At 41.4% G+C, this 22,531-nt stretch overlaps 1 protein-coding gene across 3 annotated transcripts in view; it reads right to left on the bottom strand.

The window, feature by feature from the left end:
- The window catches only part of ALK (ALK receptor tyrosine kinase), a 314,119-nt gene that overhangs the window by 67,890 nt on the left and 223,698 nt on the right, over nucleotides 1–22,531 (bottom strand). Inside the window, exons 6-8 of one of the 3 annotated variants that reach the window (XM_061350549.1) lie at nucleotides 14,386–14,517; nucleotides 5,685–5,814; nucleotides 4,253–4,355 (exon numbers count right to left, since the gene is read on the bottom strand). In XM_061350549.1, coding sequence (XP_061206533.1) covers nucleotides 4,253–4,355; nucleotides 5,685–5,814; nucleotides 14,386–14,517 — 365 coding nt within the window. Of the gene's footprint in view, nucleotides 1–4,252; nucleotides 4,610–5,684; nucleotides 5,815–14,385; nucleotides 14,518–22,531 lie in introns of those variants that run through there. The other 2 variants (XM_061350546.1, XM_061350547.1) reach the window with 2 other exon arrangements.

Raw genomic sequence — 22,531 nt, 5'->3', positions numbered from 1 at the left:
AACAGAATGAAAAGCAAGTCCATGCACTCTGCACTTTAAAGCAACAGTGCTGGAACTGAGACAGGATAGCCTTGTTATCCAGACAGGGGGGACCGGAACTGAGTCTCCAGTTTCCACATGAAAGCAAGCGCTCCCTGCCCATCTGCAACACTTGTGTCAGCCTTTTTGACATCTTTGCAAAGAACTGAGAAGTAGGTGCCCATTCTAGTCTGGAAACTGGGCACACTCAGGGGCTCTCAACTGCAGCAGAGAAATTTAGTTTTGCATAGGTGGTGTCTGAGATGACAGCACTTGGACTTTAACGGCAATGTGATTTCCCAGATTCCCAAACAGCAGCACAGCTACTAATGATATGCATATGAATTTCTTCTTCAAAATGAGGACATGTCTAACCACCCCATGATCTTCTGCCCTGTTGGCCTTGTGTAGGCCAACTGATTCTGAGTGTGAAGAGAAGGGGTGAATAATGCCGTGCTTTACTGTCCAAGCTCTATAAATTCTGCCTTTAAATCAGGCCACTATTTGGATTAATTCTTCACACTTTATGTGCATTCCTATGCTCAATTACACTTGCTTTGTTTCCAGTGAACTTTTACATACAGGTTTAAAGATTTTTGCTCTTGATTACTGTGATTCAGTTCAGTTCCTGAAGCATTTCCTGAGCTTTTTATTACATCCCCCTTTTCTGGCTACTTCAGGGTAATGGAGCATCTCTTCATAGACTCAGTGTACAACTTCCTGCTTTCCCTCAAGATTTACTGAAAGTGCCACATTTTCCCTCTTTCATACAAATTGGGTTTTAAACACAGAGTTAATGGGGTCAGAAGGCAAAAGACTCTACTGAATGTGCAACATGAAAAAGGTAACAAAGACTGTCTGGACTGCAAACAGAAGAGATTCTTTGAAGCCAGAATACTTCAGCCAAGATTTAATAAAACAACAAAAAGAAAAACTAACTGAACCAAGAACAAAGGGCAGCATCACAAACTAACCACTGTGACCCACCAAAAGCACTGAAGAACAAAGAAAATGAAAATACAAAGCTGCTCAAAACAAACAGGAGCAAAATGCAATACAAAGCTCTACACAAAGCGCAAGGCCAATCCCAAATGTGTAGAGAACAGGCTGTGCTTGTTACGGTATCTCCTGCATGCATTTTTACCCTCTTCTCATCTTTTGATGCATGTGGGACATCACAGAGTATGTCAGGCTGATTTTTCCCTTTCTCAGTTAATGAGAAGCCTCCTGCAGGGCATGGGAAACATGAGGGGAACATGGCCTGGAAGGCAGCCCAGCATGCTCCAGGTGACTACCTCAAGCTCTAACAAAGATGGACAGTTGCATGTGTCCTGCACTCAGTGGCAACCCATATGCCAAAGATCATCCAGGCTCTGAAGTGTCCAAGTGCCCACAGCAGCCTTGCTGCACACAGCCGCCCAGAAGTCAGCAGGGATGGTGTTTGGCCAGGATACCCCACAAGTCGCCAGGGTGCTAGCAGTCATTTTCTCAGACTGTCCAGTTGTCTCTTGCCAGTCAATCACAGTGGAAGATTAAACAGCCAGGCTGAAGGAGAAAAAACGAGCTTGAAGCATTAGCAAACTGTTTGTGGCTGGCACCCACTGTGAACTGCTTGACTGCTACCTTATCAGCGTTTGAGTCCTGGTTTCATGGACATTCTGTCCAAAAACCAGTATCCTCCAGCCTGGTAAACAGCACTGCAGCTCCTGACGCTCAGGTTGGAGTGATTAATTCCTATGAACACCTCAGGCTAAAAGGCAGGGCATCAGCATTTGCTATGGTAGGTGTAATTGTCAAATATGACTGGATAAAAGTGCATTAAGAAAAAAGGGAATAAACAGTAGCTTCAGTAAACAGTGGGTCTAGTAGTGCCCCAGAGCTTCAGCGTAGCAGCGAAATAAGAGAGGAGAGTCAAGATGAACAAACTGGGGACATCTGCTAGCCTGCTTGTCACTCTCAGGGCTTGCAGTGTATGGCCTGTGACAGTCCTGTGATAGCCCTGTGCACAGAGCAGCTGAACTCGGGTGCGGAGTTCAGCTGAGCTGGGCATCTTGATATTGGGGCAGACATGGCATACAAGGAAGAGGAAGGATGTCTACCAACAGGCTTAAGGACAGCCTCTATCATAATACATATCGGTGCAAGATGTCAATCTAAATCTCTCTGGGGTACTGGAACCAACTCGGAAAGCCACTATGTAAGTGAAAACACAAGGAGAGCAAGCAAGTATACAAAGAATCATGTGAGCTTGATCAAATACAAGAGGGAGGGCAGGTTAATGGCTTGCTCTGACTACAGAAAAATAAATGTGTCCAATTTGCACACACTTGCTGAGATCCCTTTGCCACATGAATCATGAGTTTTGTCAGTGAGATTTCAGGTGCCAGAGAATCTGTTCTGGTTGTGACACGCCAGGTGGAGCTGTCAGCAGCAACAGGTAGAAGAAAACTCATTTTTTAGTGCCTGAACTTGAGCCAGTTCAGTCAGGAAATGATTGAGGATGAATAAATAGAGAACAGCATTATGGTATTTTCACAACCTCTTTTCTGACTGTAATTTCAATGTAAGGAAGTTTGTTGGCACCTACTGAAGGAATAAGTGCGTAGGGGGGAATATTTCCTTTCTCCTCTTGTTGTGCTGAAAAGTGGAATTAAATTATTCTGCTCACAGACAGATTGTTCCAGTAAAATAGAATTTGAAGCCACAAGGGGCTCACTGAGAAGAGAAGCTTTTACACTATATGAAAAGACAAGAGACAAAACCCTTGCCAAACTCCTTCACTCTTTATTACCGACAGCTGCAATGCTGGATGCGTCCGGATGCCTTTTAAGTGCCAAGGGGAGTGACGGAGGTGGGATGGCATGTGAGCAGATGAAATACATGGCAGCTTCTCCCCCGACGGCAAGTTTAATTATTTGCACTGTTGTATACACAAGAAAAAAAATATACACATACTGGGGAATCATTCACTGATTCCTGTGGCAGGTGGATTATGAAAAACACTTGCTCTTGCTGGTCTGTGGCAGAACAAGGTCTTAAAATATTCAGAACCTGCATATACCTTTGTCACAGAAGGGAAGAAAAACAAGGTAGAATGCATTTCCTAGAGAACAAGAACACGGATATATCAAGAGAGCAAAACCAGATGTGCTTTGCTATATGAACCCAGATATACATCAGAGGTGAATCAAACCAAATTTTAAGCCAAAGAAACATCATCTTTACATACTCTCATTCCAAAGGATTTTCTAACACATCTGTTCTCGTCCTTTCTGGATTTTAAGGTCACTGGAATAGAGAGAATCCGATTCTTTTGTCTGTTCAGTACTCAACCAGCAAAAAACAAACTGCTCTGTTAGGATTGATTTTCCCAAATCCCTTTGGCTCCAGGATTCAAGAGCATATGTGACATTTCAGGCTGACCATTCAAGATGTGAAATGCTCAAAGTCACCAGCCATGGCTCAAAGTCATAAGCCACAAATAAATCCTATCAGTGATAATATAATCTGTGAAGCTGTAGCCTGGAGTAAAAAGATGCAGACAGGTCATCTTTCTGTAAGCTGAGGTTTAAGGGTTAAGTACAACTGATTCAGCAATGACAATCATGTGCAGGGTTGCCTGGCAAGCCACAATGTACGTGCTTCAATTGGTGTTTTATGATTGTCAATAGCTTTTCTAGGAACCTGATTCCATTCTACATGAATTTATCTCTGTTGCTGCTAACTTCAGCACTCCTCTGAACAAGGCCTACCTGAGGAATGGTAGGTTTGAAGTACAGCATGATGAGGACCTGCCAGCAAAAATCCCAGCTGTGCTAGAGAAATCATGCACCATATTTCCTGAGCAGCTCAGGGGCAGTCCTGAAGCCTATTCTTTCTTAGATCTTGCAAATACAATGCTTATTGATGTAGCCAACATCTTTGTGTTTATTTAACACTGGCTGCCCTACCCTTACGGCCTATTCACCTAATTATGAAGATTGCAATACATCATGTGAGGCCATACAATAAGAACAAGATATGCTAAGCTCTTCAGAGCACATTTTTGTGGCATTTTGAGCAGATAATCATATCTTTCCCCTGCACACAAGGACATTAAATAAGCTTATATTATAGACAATCCATCGGAAAGCAGCGGCTGTGCTACTGACCTAGTGCCTATATTTGAAAACCAGAGTCAAACACACACAAAAGATATGTGAATTGCAAAAGAAAAGGAAATATCACAACTTGCCTCACAGGGGGAGTTCCTCAAAGGAGCTGGAAATGCACTGCTGGTCATGACAGTGTTTGCTACTGCTGGTGCTCTGCTGGTGTTAAGGAGGAGTGCACAACCTGGATAAAAGAACAGGAAGAAGGTCAAACTGCAGCACTGACCTCTTGGTTTCAGGCTTTGTGAAACCTCTCAAGAACCCATGTTACCTGGCTCCCACTACAGCAAAATGCCAGAGAGCAGAGACTTTTTCAATATGTTAGGGATGCTGCTTCACCTACCCAACAAATATACTCAGGAAACATGTTTACTTTCCCCCTAAAGCTATCTTCTGTTGCTTCATGACTTCAGGTTCATCCTCCTTGCAAGACTGAATAACAAAATGTTTATTTTATGAATGAAAGGTAACCTGGAAGAGAATACTTGCCAAAACCAAAACAAAATACAGCTATGGCAAAACAACACCAGAGTAGCATTAATGCAGCTGCATTAAAGGAGCCTCTTTCCTTCTTTAATCGTTTGTTGTAAAAGAGAAACAAAGGCAGTAGTAACACTAGGGTTTTTCCTTGGCAGCTTTACATGAGCTGCAGCACTGCTGCAGCTCTGCACTCACGCTTATGAGGGTAGCACTACTTAGAGCCCATTTGGGCTTTCATTGAAATTGCTTCTACAGCATAGACGAATCATAAATGAGCAGCACTTGCCAGCTCCCCAGATTATCCTCTTTGTGTCTCTTTGCCTTTGTGTTTGCCTATGCTCCCATCACTTTGTGGTCTGTAATACTGTGGAGTAAACCACCAGATGGCCTAGATCAGATTAACTGCACTGTAGCCTATACCAGCTCCCACAACAGCAGAGAATCTTGTTCTTCATGTTTAACTCTGGATCTAACTTGCTAAAGTAATGTTGGGATTATACACCATTACTGTTACTATTGTATCCCTTTAGATGCTTCTGTGCCACAGCAGTAAATGCCTTCAATGATTTATACTACTGCAGTGGGAAAAAGCTTATCCTGGCAGGTAGCCCATTTGCCAAAACTCACCCAGAAATAGTTCAGTGCCTGAAGTTATAAACCTTCAATGGTTTGTACAAGAAGGATTAGAAATGAACTACTGGGATTGGGTAGGGCAACTAGTATACAGTATTCATACACAGAAGTGGAATTCAGTGGACCATGGAGCAAAGAGAAAGAAAATTAGGATGTGAGAGGGTAAAAAGGAGCAGTACAAAGAAACAGAGGAAGTAAATGAGAAAACTAGAATGAAAAAAAAGCAGATCAGGATGGAGGAAGATCATGCAGATGAACACTTGGTGTGAAGTTTCTTAGGAGGGGTCAAGATTCATATCTAGTGTCAGTTGTGGAGACCTGAGGTAGCATTCTGTACTCTCAATAAAGGAAGTGAGCAGGATAGTCTCTTGCTCAAAGCACTTACAGTAGAAAGGTGGCTTTTGTACTGAAGGAAAACGGTTGTGCTCTGGGCTTCCAATCCGCCACGGAGAAGGATGGGACACAGAGGAGCCTTGCATCCAGCCACAATCCCCTTCTTCAAATGAACAGTAAAAGCCGGAGGGAAGCTTTTCTGCAAGTGGAACAGAGAGACAGACACACGCACTAGAACAACGCAGGTGAGCCAAGGAGAAGACTCCTGAGCACACAGAGAAGCTGCAGTGACTATTCTGACTCAGTTTGCCCAGGGCATGTGGGCACCTCCACAGCTACTCAGTCCTTTCATGTGGAATCATGCCCATGCCTGACCATGAAGAAGGTGGTGGCAAGGGAAACAGCCCCCAGACTGTGACTGACTCCCCCCACACTTCGACAAGCCCAAGTGAGAGGACATCTCAGTGTACACTGTAGTATCTCCTATGTACCTGGCCTCTACAGCTCCACAGGTATGAACCGACTCAAGGTTACATCTTGGAGATGATTTCTTAACCACTGCTTCTCCAGCCTCACAGAAGGAAACCTGAGAAAGGGGTAAGTTCCTAACATGATTGCCCTTCTTTACAGACTAGGTCTTGAGTCAGCCCAGCCCAGCAATGTGATCTCTTCTCTCTGAGAGCGTTGATGCAATCTCAGGTAAAGCACTGAATCCTTTTGTGCCTCAGTTTTTGCACCTGAGGATCTGTTTGGTAAGATAAATGCATGAAAAAAAAGGATACTTTATTTTAAGCTATATTTTCAGGCTTTGAAGCCCACTCATTCTGTCACTGGCTCAAGATTTTAGGCAAGTTTCCAGCTCGAAACAATAAAGATACACTAGCTTTTTTGCCTTTAAATTAATCGGTTTTAAAGTAACAGTCATCTCATTCAAAGTAGAAGGTAACTTTATGCCTTCCATCTCCTTATCTACCTACATTGCAAATTCTTCTTACGAAAGGTGTAAAGTACTGTTCCCTTTGCCCTGCACCATACACTTATATTGACATATGTGGACATCATCTGCTGGCCATGAATCACTCACTTCCTTCAAAGCTCATAAAATACTTTTTCCCATCAATCTCAATAAACCCGCACTGCCTCTTCCCTAATACCTTCTGTTGTCTAGTTCCAACTTCGCATTTCTCTTCTTCAACATGAGGCCAGATTCTGTACTTATTAAATACACTGTAAAATGCCATGTAAAATCACTACCACTATAACATGATTTTCACTTCTAGTGAATCACTGATGATCCTTACTACATATTTTGCACCCAGGGTGCAGCTGAGAACTCTGCCAGCTAATAAAAGGGAACAAACTGGGTTTTATGGGAAAAGAAGTAGAGCACAAAGCTAGCCTGGGTGAAAAAGATGTCCCTTTTAACATAGTTAACATTAGGCACTAGAGATACCAGGACGGAAGTAAAGCAAAGTGACCAGTCATTATATACCCTGCTATACAGACTAACCAGTCCTTGGGGCTGGCAATACAAAGCCCCTGAACACGCTTGCTCAGTGGAGTTGGTCCCTCTTCCAATAAACTAGAAAAACTCCTGTGGAGAACAGATGTAGCAACAAACATGATGATGATATTCTTGACTTCTCACTGCTTTTACACCACTGTGTACTCAACTCTGTACTAAAACCAGTTTAGCCTTTACTCCATATTTGTTTTTTTCCTTCCCTGCTCCCCTGAACTTCTCCTAAATCTATCTTTGGTCTTTTTGTGTGGGTTTTTTTGTTTTTTGTTTTTTTTTTTTTTGTTGTTGTTGTTTTGTTTTTAAAGAAAAGGAAATGATACAAGGAATATATTTAAAATTGTAAGATTAAAAATAAATTTCATATGTGAACACATTATGAAACTCCATAGCCAGGAAATCAGTTTTTTCTTTCAACCAGTTGTTAAATTTAGAGTTAAAATGTCTTCATTTACGAAATGTAGGATAGACTACAAACTCCTAAACCAAGAGAATTTGCCCATCAGATGATATTGGCAATTTCACTAGCTTCTCTGTGAGAAGAAGATGGTCCTGAATTCAGGTTTTCCTGTGATTAAGAAATCTTTCCTATGAAATCTTCTATCTATATAGAAGATTTATATATACAACTTTATTGCTGTTAAGACACTGAGGCAACAGTGTTCAAACTCCAGATAATTCAGAAAATTTAAATATCTGCAGAACTCACTGGCTGAGTTTGCAGATCAATTAAATACCTGCTTGCAGAGCTTAGCTTTCACTCACACACCTCAAAAAGCAATTCACTGTCAGTGACACATGCACGTGCTCCTTAGTATACCCTGAGAAGACACATCCCAACTGCAGCATCTAGACCAGCAAAACTTAATTTTCTAGGAGCCTGAATCACAACTGACTTCACAGAGGAAATGGAAACAAATCTTACATCTGTGGCTTTTTAGTAGGGCCAAATCTGAACCTGGAACCTGACATGGAGGCGAGAACCATGCTTTACTGTTATTTTCTGCAAGCATGCAGATCTGCTACAAAAAGATCAAAACGTGGACTGGAGTTATGGCTTTTTCAACTTTTTCCTTTAAAAAATCTCCCAACTCATTCAGCCTGGGCTTTAAATGTGAAGCTGTTAAGCAGAGAGTTGCTTCCTTGTGTTTCACCCTTCAACAGACGTTGATTATATTTCATTGCGCAGCCAGAGGCTGCGATCCAAAGAAAATGACAAATTAGAATGTGTCCTGAATTCCTACTGGAACAGCTTGGCTCGGTGTCCAACTGAATTAATTTCATGGCCATACGCTGTCTAGGATGATGTAAACAAGTCAGAGCAGCAGGAGGAGTCATTTAAGTAGCAATCCCTGCCTGGAGAGCAGAAGAAGTTCACTGCTGATGAACAAGTAAGGGCATAAATAAGAAACTATTACTTTCCCAGAAAATTTCTTTCCCCTTCCACAAATTATTTTTTTATGGGTTTTCAGATGTCTTGTGCACTGGATGCATTTTCTTTGCTGCTCTTTCGCACTCCAAATACATACAGCACCTTCCACAAAGACCTCTTTGGCCAGCACTTCTCTGTCGACATATGCTTCTCAATTTTCTGCATATAATTCATATTCACATTAGTGCAGACATGAGGCTGATCAGGGAAAGCTCAGCGACTTTATTGCAAAATCAAGTCAATGAGAGGCAGGAGTTACATCTATTGAAACCTGCCATGTTAGATATTATCATTAATGACAGAAACCTTAAAAGATTTAGACTTTAGTAAGATTAAGATGCAGCTTGTGGATATGGGATGGAGGACAGAGTCATCCAGTGAGACTGGAGCACTGTGAGAAAGTGAGTTTCTGATTTTGAGTGATGAATTAGAGAAAACCTGTAGGGTGTTAAACTTGTTCCTAAGTAAATATTTTCAAGCCTTCAGAATGAATTACCTTTTAAGCAACACCTAAATAAGTTCATTTTTTTTCCTCATCTCAGATTTTTCATCCATTAATAGCAAGAAAAATTAGCGACTAACTGGAATAATTTATAAAGCAGATGGTGCAGGTTCTTGATTCAAAACTAGGTGTAAATGAACCAGCTACTACAGCTTAAACTTTTGGGTGAGATTGCAGACTGATATGATAAAGGACAAAAGCATAAAAGACTACTTTGGTATGTGTGGATTTATACCAAATTTAGGATGAAATCTCAGCAACCAAATAGATCAGCTACTCAAACAATTCAAAGGAGCACATGAATCTTAAACATGAGTTTGTTTCAATGGCTGCCTCCATGCTAGCAGTTGGTCAGCTAAATTCTATCAGAAAGGAAGCATAAGAAGGCAAAATGCTTTTCAACAGTCAACAAAGAGTTATCCTTTACTGCCAGAAGGCTTTGCTGAGTTCAGAACTGCCAGAGGTTAGAATTTGTTGCTAGAAGTACAGTTGTTGATCAAGAAAGAAGCAAAAGGATTAGTGTATGCAAGACAGGAACCTTAAGAGAGCAGAGAACAGAAACAGGGTGCTACTTCATCAGGGAGGCTCTGCTGGGCTATATCTATCACTAGGATATAAATTAATCCAGTGGTTTCTTCATGCATTTTTGCCTGGAAAGTAAACTGGCCCCTGCAGAATTAATTATCTATGCTTTTTTGGTTACTTGCTCACGTTATCACAAATTCAAACTTTATAGGTTCCTATTCAAGCTGTCATCTGGTCTTCTGACAGATGTGTGCATGCACTCTTCCAACCACATAGCACAGCCTGAGTCACTCCTTTCATGAATCAGATACTAGTCTTCCTTATCTTACCTCGTAATGTGTTTGACATTCTTAAATATTCATCGAGGCAAAGAGTGAAAATTACTCTACAACCCAGTGGTTACAAGATTTATCTGAAAGATGGAGGACATCACTTTCAATGCCTATTCCAGGTAAAATTTATAAAATGTGGAAAAGCAACCCCAGGAGAGACTTGAATAATCATTTTCTTCTGAACTAGACCAGAATTTCAGACCACAGTGTTGGAAACTGCATGGAGAGAGGAAATGCGGGTTCAAATTCACTTAAGCAGATGAAGCAGCAGTGCTGGGTTGGTAATACCCTAACTGAATCATCTAAGTTCTGGGTCCCTACATAATATATACTCTTATCAGCACCTCTATTTTTTAATTTTTTAATACATCCATTGCTTTCCTAACATAATCCATACACTGTAGGATTTGCTATACTACATATAGAACTCATTTAGCATAACTTGCTTAGCGTAAGTAGTTAAATTTGCTGAAGCCTTAAGCTGCAAACTGTGAACTTTCACCTAGATATGTTGAACTTTTAGCTAGTTAAGTAAAAGAAGGCCCCAGAGCCAGTTCTAGCCACCAGATAAAGAAGCTGCCTTCATTAACAGAAGCTGCAAGCCTAGAGATAAGAAAAATGGCCCTAGAGACAATGAGAAGACCCAATGTAGAATGGAAAGATCTCAGGCCCTAATAATAATACTGGCCTGTTCTGTTGCATGAAGGGTAGGAATTTAGATTGTAAGGGGATAACTGCCCATGGATTTCTTTGCTCAAGGTCCCTTGTCAGAGGCAACTGCTTGAGCTGTAGTACTTTTTATTAACAGTGCTTTTTTAGAGTTGCTGGAGCACCTCCTGTATGAGAACAGGCTGAGAAAACTGGGGCTGTTCAGCCTGGAGAAAAGAAGCTGTGTGGATACCTCATAGCAGCCTTCCAGTATTTGAAGAGGGCCTACAAGGATGCTGGAGAGCAACTCTTCATCATGGACTCTAGTGATAAGACAAGGGGCAATAGGTGCAAACTGAAACAGGGAGATTTAAGTTGGATATAAGGCAGAAATCTTTACTGTGAGAGGAAGATGTGAATGTGCCATCCCTGGTGTTCAAGGCCAGGCTGGACAGGGCTTGGAGCAACCTGGTCTAGTGTAAGGTGTCCCTGCCCACGACAGGGGGTTGGAAATGGATTATCTTAAGGTCCTTTCCAACCCTGGTATTTTATGGTCCTTCCCAGCCTGGGATTCTATGACTTTATGATCTTTTGGCTTACCAATTCAATAGAAACCTAGAGTTGAACCCTGTTACTGTGGCTGGCATGTACAAATTCCATACACGTAAAAGCATGAATTTACTAGCAAAGACATAAGACAGCCACTATCTTAAGTTTTAACGCATGTCTGCAAAGTGTGCTTCGGCAAAGTCGTTTCCAGGGCCATGCTTCCATCAGTCTGTTAAATCTGTATGTCTGATCCCAAATCAACGCAGTTTGTCATCTAATTCCACATCTGCCTCTCTGAAGCTGTCTTTTGCTCTTGCAAGATTATTTGATTATGACTCAAATAGCAACATGTTTTTCTCTAGGGGTCATCCCTCTCTGATTTTACACTCTCTACGCAGACTAATTGGTTGCATGTGGAACAAGCACCATGACATTTCCTTGGCCATTAATAAGTAAAGAGATGTTAACAAACAGCAGGCTTTAGGGAGTTTTTTTTTCAGTTAAGAAAGGATCAAAAATCAAATGAATAGGAAGAAAGAAAGAAAGAAACAAACAAACAAAAAAACTGGGGGGGGAAATTAGTACCTGCACAACAAAAAGACTGTGAAAGATAAAAACCCCCAAACATCTCCTTGAAACTCAAAGATGGAAGCCTTTGGTTAAAAGTAATCTTAGGAGCTCTCCCCTCAGGTCTGACTGAGCACAGCTACATCTTTTCCTGACAGCTCTTCTGTGCAAGCAGAAGCGTCTGGGAACCCCCTTTCTCTGCTTTAAGTATCTGAGTCACTTTCTGCCACATTTGCAAAAGCTAATGAAAAAAAATTTATGTTGCTCAGGACTAAACTGACAACTAAAATGCTGTAAGTTGACGTATGTTTTGTGTTAGTCTGCCATGCAGACGTAACATATAAAACATTAGATCCTTTATCCGTTTTGCGTAAGGATTCTTATGCCAACAATATTCAACACAGTAAGAGGTAAAAAGAGAAACTAGCCATAGGGCTGAGCAGGCTTGTCAGTGGACACACAGACCTGCATCCAACCTGAGCTTTTCCTAAGGCAAGCCTGTCTTTCTGTGTTGCTTGGGTGGAAAATGGTGCTTTTGGGGCCTTCTGGCTGTAAGAACCCTCATTCCCAGTACCTGTGGGAATACAAGCCGTGTGCTCTTCTCCTCAAGCTAGGGACTGATGCTCCCCTAAACAGGCTGTTAAAATATCTTCTGATTTTTACATTTTCTCATTTACATTCTGTGTACATTCTTTGCTGACACATCTGTAAGTGCTATACTGCTTTATGCAAATAGCTACAGATGAATGCTGCATGGAGAGGGAAAAGACAACCAAATCAGCCCCTGTGGATAACGTATGTGTGAGAGATCAGCCACTTTACCAGCTGGCTTACCAGATACAAGGGCTTCCTGATACACGTGTGTGGATGAGACACCAGCCACATGTGCACCCAGTTTTTGAAAATGACATTTTAACAGGTAAACATGTTCCTCTAGGCCTACCCCATCCTATGGTGGTATTTAGTTTGCATCCATGACTGGTACAACTCCACCTTGTGAGCTCTGCTGTTCCCACTGGTATAGACAGAATTACCCTCCCAAGGCAGAGCCATTTACAGCAGACAGCCACAACAGTGTATCTGGATGGTAAATAGCATGTTTCCCTCCTTCCAATGAAATGGAAATGCATTCAACTTACTGATTATCATAATATACCAAGGTTTTTCTAATTAAAGTCTAGAGCACAATGGAAATACCATTATGAGGCTTCAGAGCTTTGCTTTAAAGCACTTAGGCAAAAAGGTTTCAGTACTACCAATATGAAGCATTATTGGTTCTAAGGAGCTGCAACTCTGCAGTGACAACACCCTCTCTATGAAACTGAATCTAATGTTCACTGAGTGTGTCATTAACAAACATAATTCCAAATTGTAACAACATATATCTAGCATGATGGAGTAGCACATCATGTCAAGCTTCTAACTTCTAACTAGTTTATTACATGATCTCAGGTCAAACCACTTTTCTCCACCCCAATAAAATCTGTTAATTTATATTTACTAGTAGCAAAGAACTGGAATTTGCTAGAAGTTGTGTATCACACTTAAGTTTATGCTAGAAACTGCAAAACTCTGCTAAGCCTAGACATTACCTATACCAACAGAGCTTGTCTGAATTACCTTACCCAGATTCTCCCCTGCTCTATCTGTCACGTATGAAAGCTAAACTAAGAATAATTGCCTCTTCTATTCCAGAGGCTTTTTCTGGTACTGATATTTTGGTCAGGGAATACATTTTTTGCATACCAAATCAACACAGCTCTGTCAAGAAAAGTCCATAGGCCAAATCAGTTGTGACACATTCACTTTAAATTGGTAAATGATGAACTCTCAAAAGCTATTTTTCTCAATATATTTGCCCTGTGGATAACCACATGGCTGACAACCCACCACTCTTAACTCTCTGCAGACTGGCAAAGGGGAAGATGCTGGAAGTAGAACATGTGGAGGTCTAGAAAAAGCAGTAAGGCATCTTTAAGATGGTTAAAGGAAGGTCCTGAAGTATCTAGGCTATGCAGCACAATAACAAAGTATTCAGGCACAGGTAGCTCTCAGAAAACTCAGGCTGCTATCTATCTTCTGCTGTATTTTATTAGACTACTGACTGCTGAAGAGAGGATAGAAAACAAGAGGAATTACAAAGACACTGGAGATGGCCAAAGACTACCTACTGGCTCTACTCACTTTTCATTTTGGAAGTTCTCTCCTTTCTCTCCCTTCTGCCACATGCTGTGCTACATTTTGATTAAAGGCTCTAACAAACTTCACATTTCATAATTCTGTAAGGCATCTAGCTATTCAGGCTGTACTTCCTTTGCATTTTTTATCAAGACTTTGGAAGAGATGAAGCACTAAGAGCATCTTAAGAACCTGCTGAAGTAGTAATGTGGGCGAGTACAGGAACATAGAATAGTTTGGGTTGGAAGGGACCTTCGAAGATCATCTAGTTCAACCCCCCTGCAAAAAGCAGGGACATCTTCAACTAGATCAGGTTACTCAGAACCACATCCAGCATATCAAACAATCTATCTGCGCTGCTCTAGGCAGATATCCAGAGTAACTGCATGTACTATGCAGGATACTGGTCTTTTGATAGCACCGAATTAGTCTATTAATGCTAAATTTGAGCATTAAAATTCAAAACAGTAAATGCTTTTTCAAAAGGAGGGTGCAGCCTGGGGGCTGGATTTACTCACTGCATATATCTCCCTCATCTTCTCCCTCGACGCAGTCCTTGGTGAAGTCGCACACTCGCCCCAACCTTATCGCTGTTCCATTCCAGCAGCTGAAGGAACCCTCCAGAGCCATTTTTGGGCCAGAAGCAGACCCTAGAGAAAAAGGAAACAAAACCCACTTCAGATTACTGAATTACCTTTCTCTTAACCAACAAGTCATAGGATCCTGGAAAACACCTTGTGAAATCCCCTTCTTCCAATAATCACTTGATAAAGTACTTACATTGTTTGACCTTTTTGATCTTGTCAAATATCTAATGGTACACCTAACAGAGAATTTCATTTCCCCAGGCATTTCTAGTGTTTTAACTTGGAAGGCATCTCTGACCCTTGAAAAGAGGGCTGAAATTCTTCAGCCTGCTCTGTGGTACTTCCCAAGAACAACACAATATGTATGATAGATTTTTAATTGTGTATGAATTTACTGCTAGACTGACAGGCCTGAAGATGTATATCCTCTCTGTCTAGCTCAAGAATAACATAGCTGCAGGATTTGGAAAGAATACAAGCTTTCATCATGCCCTCCTGTCAACATGTATTACCTATGACTTGGGTGTATAACACTGCTATCTTCTCTCTGCAAGACAGAAAACAGTCTGATCTTTGCTTGCAGTTTTCTTTCTCTTCTACACCCACTCTTTCATCCCTTCCCCTCAAGTCAGGAAGCTCACAGCAGACTACATCTACCAAGATAAAATCACTAATTAATTTTACCTATGCTAAGCAGCAAAAGGCAGTCAGCAATGTGGAAAGGAGCCAACTCTTACGAAACAAGGTCACTGAACATTACAATTAAAGGACAGTATCATCCATTCAGAAATGATCCTGATACTTGTCGCTTGGCACTGTCCTTTACTGGAGGCACATGATTCCTTTGATAGTTGGAAGTCAGAGATCATCCAGCCAGATGGGTACGATTTATTTTCCTTACCGCAGGAGTTCTTACAAGGGCACACAGGGATAGGACAAGGGGGAATGGTTTTAAACTGGAAGAGGGTACATTAGACATTAGGAAGAAGCTCCTAATTGTGAGGGTGCTGAGGCACTGGCACAGGGTGTCCAGAGAAGCTGTGGCTGCCCCATCCCTGGCAGTGTTCAAGGCCAGGTTGGATGGGGCTTGGAGCAACCTGGTCTGGTGGAAGGTGTCCCTGCCTGTGGCAGGGGTTGGAACAAGAGGAGCTTTAAGTTCCCCTCCAACCCAAATCATTCTGTGATTCTGTGAATTCACCCATCCCCAGTGGCTCAGATACTAAGAATAAGGACTTTTTTCTTTTTTGTTTTTTCTTTTTTAAGAGACACATGCTGCAGATCAGCCACCTCAAGAAGGCAAGTAAGTAGTTCAACAACATCCTATAGCCAGTACATACTGAAGAGGATAAACTCAAAAAGCAGCAGAGCTCCTTCCACAAAAATTTGGGTGTAGATGCAACTCAACAAAACCTGACTTTCTGCAGAGAGATCTGCTTCCAGTCACTGCTCCTAGAAGGCAAATCCAGAGTTCAAAGAGGCCTGTGCTGCAAATTCCCCATTGCAACACCTCCTGCCCTGTCTCATATTAGATAGGTAAATGCTCAAGATTAAACCAAAGCCTCTGGGCAGAGTGAGCCATTGTTTGTCTAACTCATCTGTGCTTGCTGAACAGCACAGCTACATCATGTTCTCTGGTACTACAGGGAGTTGGGAATCACTGGCAATTCAATTAGATGTGCACTTGATACTTTTATTTATATTGCCTGCCAAAAGTAAAAATTAATGAAGCATGTAGGAAAGCAAGCGCTACTTCTCTTCAAGCTTATTTTATAGTGCAAATCAATTCAGGAGTGGGGGGAATACATGCCAAACCTTTTTAATAAAGGACCCCAGCTCCTGAAAAGGGTACCCTATGTGGCTGTCAGCTCAATGTTTTTGAGTGCCTCAGAGCAATTCTGGCTTGCTGCATACAGGCTGCACAGTGCCCTTGTATTTCAGGCAGGGTCAAAGCATGACTACAGAGGACAGCTTTGCAGGAAAACTAGACCAAGTAACTCAGAGCTGGCTGCTGACAATTTCTGCAGGCCTCTGGGCAGGGCTTTAAGGCAATGAGAGGATATCTATCTTCCTTGGCTTTGCTGTGCTCATAAAAATGCACTCCTAGAGACACTGCTGAGAGCCTTCCTTATGTTACATGCAAAGCTCTTTGCATGTCACAAGCTGGATGCATCAGGCTCAGGCCAGTGTGCAAATGGATGCTAGAGAGCTGTCAGAAGTCACTCTGGTAACTCAGGTGTCCCCTTCTCCCAGGGGTATGCAATGAACCTCCACAGTACCATGTTGCTGGAAGGACCCCTAAAGAAAAGTTAAGAGACATGTCCCAGGGCACTTCTATGAGGTTAGTAACATCATGACGCTCTTGAAAAAAAAAATACCTTGAAGTCCTAGTCAAATTCTGAAGTACTTCTGTCTCTCTGAATTACCCCAGAGATGGTTTTGAACCCCACATTTATTACCAGCTCTCATGCCCTACTCTGCTTATCTGCAATCTTTTTCGCAATGTCTGTGTTTTATCCCAGCAGCTGTTGGGATAAGATACGCAGAGATTCAGAGGAGGGGTTATTATAGACAATGGAGTTGTTCTGTTTACTCAGTTCATTATAACCTTGTAAAGGAATTCAGTTTTCCAAGCACATGACTGCGTTATTACGAATTATAATGGAACCAAGGCATTCAAGAGCACCTACTGTCTTCCCAGATGTCTTTGTTGCAGCCTAGGAGCACAAATCTCTTGAAGTCAACCGACTGTACTGTTTAAAAGTCCAGGAGCTTTTCCTCCAAAACAATGCAGCAGATTTGCATGCTCATTTATCTCTGTGGAGACGGGGCTTGAATTAGCTCAGATTTGCATTAGACCCATATATACATGCTCCTTGTATAGGATGGAGAACACAAATAGCAAAGCTGCAGCCCGGGGAGTGGCTGGGCTCTGTGACAGTACGTGATTCATTCCTGTCTCCTGTTTGCTTGCTTACCATGTGCACAAAGGCAAAATGAATTGGATAAAGGAGATGATTAACTAGTAAAACAAATAGAGAGCAAAAAAGCACCCAAATACAAATGACCCTTTTAATGGGCCACTTGATGCAGCTGTTTGCATTCAAGCTCAAGGAAACGCAATTTTTAATTAAAATATTTTGCAACAAAAATAGACATCTGATCTTTTCATTTCCCAGCCCAAACTGCTCTTGGCAAGGTGAGCCAGAATGACCTGGGTTGCTGAGTGAAGTGGCCTCTACTCACACACACAGAAGACGTGCAAGGAAAGGAAATGAATAGTATCAAGTAAGTATCAAAGTAAAATTTGTGGGAGATATCCTTTATATTTACAGCAGTGTTTACGTAGCCAGTGGCATCCATAAATTATAGCAGTCATTAAGCTGTACCACGGCTCGCTTGGAGTCTTATAAATCATTATTTAAACAGCAGCATTAAACAAATGGCATTTCAAGCTCTAAATTGGAAGGAGAAACAAACAACTCCTTGGGGAACACGTGCTGACTTTATACCTCACAGGTTCTGCTTCTGAACACAGTCCAGCCTTGAAAGTGTTTACATCCAGTACCAGACTCTGGACACAAATGACAGCCGGGCTCTTTACTGCCCACGCTTTTGGACTTAGTTTCCATATAGCAGGATGGAAAGGGGAAAATCATGTGGCTTACCCTAATGCAGGGTAAACAACTTACTGCTCAGACTGTGGAGTCACAGGGGATGTACTTCACTCCTCAGCAGATTCTCTCTGTCTTGGGTTGCCTCTTCTTTCCTCCCTTTTCCCTTGAGAGGAGCTGGCAAACTCTGGTGGATCTTTCTCTGAGGAACATGGCCAGAAAGATTGTGATGTTTGATCACCACAAAATAGGAACCTTCAGCTTACTGCCACCACACTCGGCCAGGTGGGATGGAAGACTGAAATTTTTATAGGCTTTCACAAAGATATCCCTTACCTTGCAACATGGCTACACTGCTAATTATTACGCAGGGCTAATCAAGCTGAACATAACTATACCTTCACGTTACATTCAACTTCTCAGGCCATAATCTATAATGCTACCGAAAGCTCTTGGGACCAACAGAGTCAAGCAAAGCCTTCCCACTCATAACACATTAAACCAAGAGACCTTAATAGGACAGTATCTGGTTGTTGTTCAAAAACCCTGCCATTTATACTCTGCAATAAAACGTGAAGAGAATTGCAAAGACCTGGGGTGAATGAGCATGTTTTAGCAACAAGCGCTAGGCTATCCCTGAGGAGCTTGGTTGGACACAGCTGAATTGATTCCAGTGGTTCTTGGGGCAAGACCCTGTATGCACACAAGGTGAAAACCTTCCATTTTTAAGTGCATGTATATAGTTAAGAAATATCTGTCCATGGAAATCCACCACATCTGCCTCACCAAGTATGCTACCTCTCAAAAAAGAGAAATTTTCCTACTATTTAATTACAGTTCTTAAAACTATTTTCTAATAGGCTAGCACTGCTAGTCTAACATTCCTCCATCAAAAACCAGGGATTGTGCAACCTTACTGACAATGCTTATCTGTCACAAGTATTTGTCATTAACTTTCCTCTCCTTCTCCTTTGGTTTAAGGCTCAGATATTTAACAACAGAGTATTTGGGAGATTTAAAGGTTGAGTGAAACATAGAAAAGCTGCTGTCTAGCTAGAAAAAAAAGACAGAATTCTGGTGAGTTTCTAATAATTGATTTTTCTCCCAGGCACATCACTTCTTCATTCAGCATCTCCATCCCTCCAGCCTTACTGCAGCGCAGAGGTTTGAAGGCTGATGGCTCACTTGGTGCTGAGGATAGCCCTGCTCCAGGACAAAGTCCATTTTCTAGTGCTACGAGTCATTAATAGCCCTGCTTCCACCATTAGAGAAGTTGGAAGGTATGAAATAAAAGAGGTAGGAAAGGTAAAGAAGAGAAAAATGAGTTCATGTTTAAGGGAATTGAAGCCGTCCTTGGCAAACGGCTATTGAACTCCAACATGACATAGGGTAGATCACATAAATCAAAACTTGCACAGCAAGCTACACTACCCTCATTTTCCAGGCACCCACCCCAGGACACCTGTATTCAGATCTGCAAAAAAGCCAAGTGGTCACAGCTGCAAATAAGACTAGTAAGAGAGAGACTTGGAAAACAGAATGTCCTCAAAAAATGCTTTGAATAAAGATAGGACTCCAGGTTTCTTACACCAGGCAGCCAAAATTACTCAACACTTTATAATTTCTGACTTTAATCTTTGCAATAGCACTGTTACTGTTGCTGTCATTGCCTAAGGATGCAAGTGAAGCCACATCTGTAGGAGGAAGTGATCTCTTTTTATTAGACTGCCTATATCAGGCAGAAAAAGCAGCCCATGTTTAGATACGCCTGAAAGCTTGGCAATTTTTTTCAGCTAGATAAATTGGCTTTAATCTTATTTCACTTCTTATACATAAAATGGGAATAAGCTCCTCTCAAGAGCTCTGTGATGCTCATTTGATTAACATTTGTAAGGAACTAAGATGTTATGATAACAGAGCCATGAAAAAAACTGTAAGGAAATTAATTATCTTTATTATATATCTTCACAGTACAGATTGAATAATTTATGGTATAAAATGAACAGGATCATGCATTTGATGAAGGCAGGACAGAGGATCGTAAATAACTTCCCACTGAGGGAGTATCCCCCCTACACTTCATGCTTAAGGGTGCAACATTCCCACAGTGAGCTACTCTAAGATCAGAAATCTTGCTCATTAGAGCCACATTGAAACACGATTTTCATTTCACCACAAATGTCAACATTTCAAAATGCATCTACTTCTAAAATAAAAATGCCCAATTTTCTCAAAAAGTTTCAAAACAATTCTGGGTTGAAAATACTGACTAAAGAGGTTTCAACACATAACTAAATATTGTCATGAACCCAGGAAATTTGAAAAGATGTGAATTCAGACAAAGATAAAATGTGAGGCAGGAAACTCAAGTGGAAACTCACTGGTCTGCAACTCACTCTTGTCGATAGTTCAGCCAGCTCAGTGCTAACACGCTCTGCCTCTCTGCTGCTGCTGTTTCAAAGTAGGGATGCTATGCTCAGTGTACAGATTTGAAAACGTCTGCTCCTTCAGCTTTCCCTAGTGCCAGTATGATTGCTTACACTGAAGAAAGCTTCACAGCACACCTGAGGGGCCAGCACTTGTTCACTGCCATGTTTCAGGAGCATGAACTTTCTCCAGATCCATGCAGCCTTCAGACTACCCAGGCCCCCCCTCTTGGAAACTTTTTTGACCAGGTATACTTACTTGTCCTACCTTTCGACCGAATAACTTCCCAACATTAATGTGGTGTGATGTATTTTTAACGAATTTACAGCAATAACTAGCTTCCTTAAAACTACAATGAAGTACGAATTTGCAACAAAAAAAAAGTTAGCTGTATTTCACACATTCTCATTTTTCAATTAGGGAAGTTGACTGAGGATCTAATATTTATATTCATGGCTCCCGAGACAGCAAATAATTGCTGAGCGCAATAAATGACATGATAACGTTTTTCCCTATTAATCTTGCACAAAATCTTGATGCTTTTTTGGGTTTTTTTGCTAGGGCTCATACATATTTTTTCCTGTTATTTGCTTGCTAATGAATGAGCAGCTCCAACACCACATCCAAAAATTAACACTAAGCAAGTAAACAGCAGCAGCAATTTCTATAAAGGAAGTGTGGTTTTCCAGCATGCAGTGATCCCTGCATATTCTGTGGTATCTAGGAAATTGAAAAAGACCAAAAGAGATGGAAAATACTTATTCCCACATACCTATGAAACACTGTGTATGCATAGACTTTGGACTTCGTAATTTTATCTTACACAGTAGATCTTCAAGGTTTCCATCCCCAAATATGAGCATCCTGACTTAGAACAATACAATGGGACAGAGGAATTTTGTTAAAATTCGAAATCTCGTTTCTTTTGGTTGCTTTTTGCTGCTCTTCTTTCAGTATCAGACTGCATCTGACTCCGTTTTCTCTCAGGTACCACTGCAGCTTCATGAGATTAAAAAAAAACCAACAAAACAAAAGACCTCACCGCCTCCAGCTGTCAAACCTCTCCTAAAAGCAGTGATCGGTATGTTTGCAACAGTAAGCAACTGGTTAAGAAAAAAGACCAAAAAACCCTTTTCTGTGATTTTTTGTGAAATCTTCAAAATACAAACCTTGGAGAGGGAAAATAAAAAGCTTCAGCTTCTATTATTAGCTCTGCCACCCCCATCATAGGCTTGGAGACCAGCTCTCACCCACAGGAAAACACTGGCCAGACTGATTGCTAGCTCACTGGAAGATGAATGCTGCTTGCCACATGTGATGAATGCTGTCAAAATCACGAGGTGGTTAAGATCTCTAAGCTTATTTATAGACAGCAGGAGTAGATTTAATGCAGGACCACTCTCAACATCAGACATGGAACTGAATATGAAATAAAACAAGGCTACTGGAGAAAGGACATGAAAATAGTACTTCCAAACTTCATTCATGTCTCTTGGGTATACTAAAGAGCTGATTAAATAGGAAATACTTGCAATTTTCCACATTAGGTTCTTAGAAGGCTTGGTTCATATCCGATTTCAGTTAGTAAGGTAAGTTTTACATTTTCCTGCTCAAGTTTCTCAGTTCTAAGCACAGCCAACACTGCCACTGTACACAGATTATTTTTTTTTTTTTAATTCTTGGTTCTTAATAAAAAACACAAAAAAAAACCCCACAAAAAACCCAACCCGCCAAAAAAACCAACCAACCAACCAACAACCCAAACCCAAACCAAACCACAACCAATAAAACCTCACTAACAGTATTTTAAAGATGAGGAAACTGACGTACACATCAACTGATTACCATTGCTTAAATGAGACTGTAAATTGCCCAAACCAGACTCGCTCACTTTGTTGCAACCTCTACCACTTGGACTGAAGTTGCCCAGAGCCACTAAAAAAAGCCACAGAAAGCAGTGACTGGAAAAGACTGCTTGGCTCAAAAGCTGATTCCACACAGGTCAGACATAACCTCTCTCTGAACCCTACAGAAGTACC

Source organism: Neopsephotus bourkii, unplaced genomic scaffold (genome assembly GCF_033783945.1).
Source record: "Neopsephotus bourkii isolate Nb327-2 ecotype Australia unplaced genomic scaffold, CSIRO-AGI_Nbou_v1 NB_518, whole genome shotgun sequence".
NCBI classification, from domain to species: Eukaryota; Metazoa; Chordata; class Aves; order Psittaciformes; family Psittacidae; genus Neopsephotus; species Neopsephotus bourkii.
Note: the sequence above shows the minus strand (reverse complement) of the source record. Positions and strands in the feature narration are given on the sequence as shown.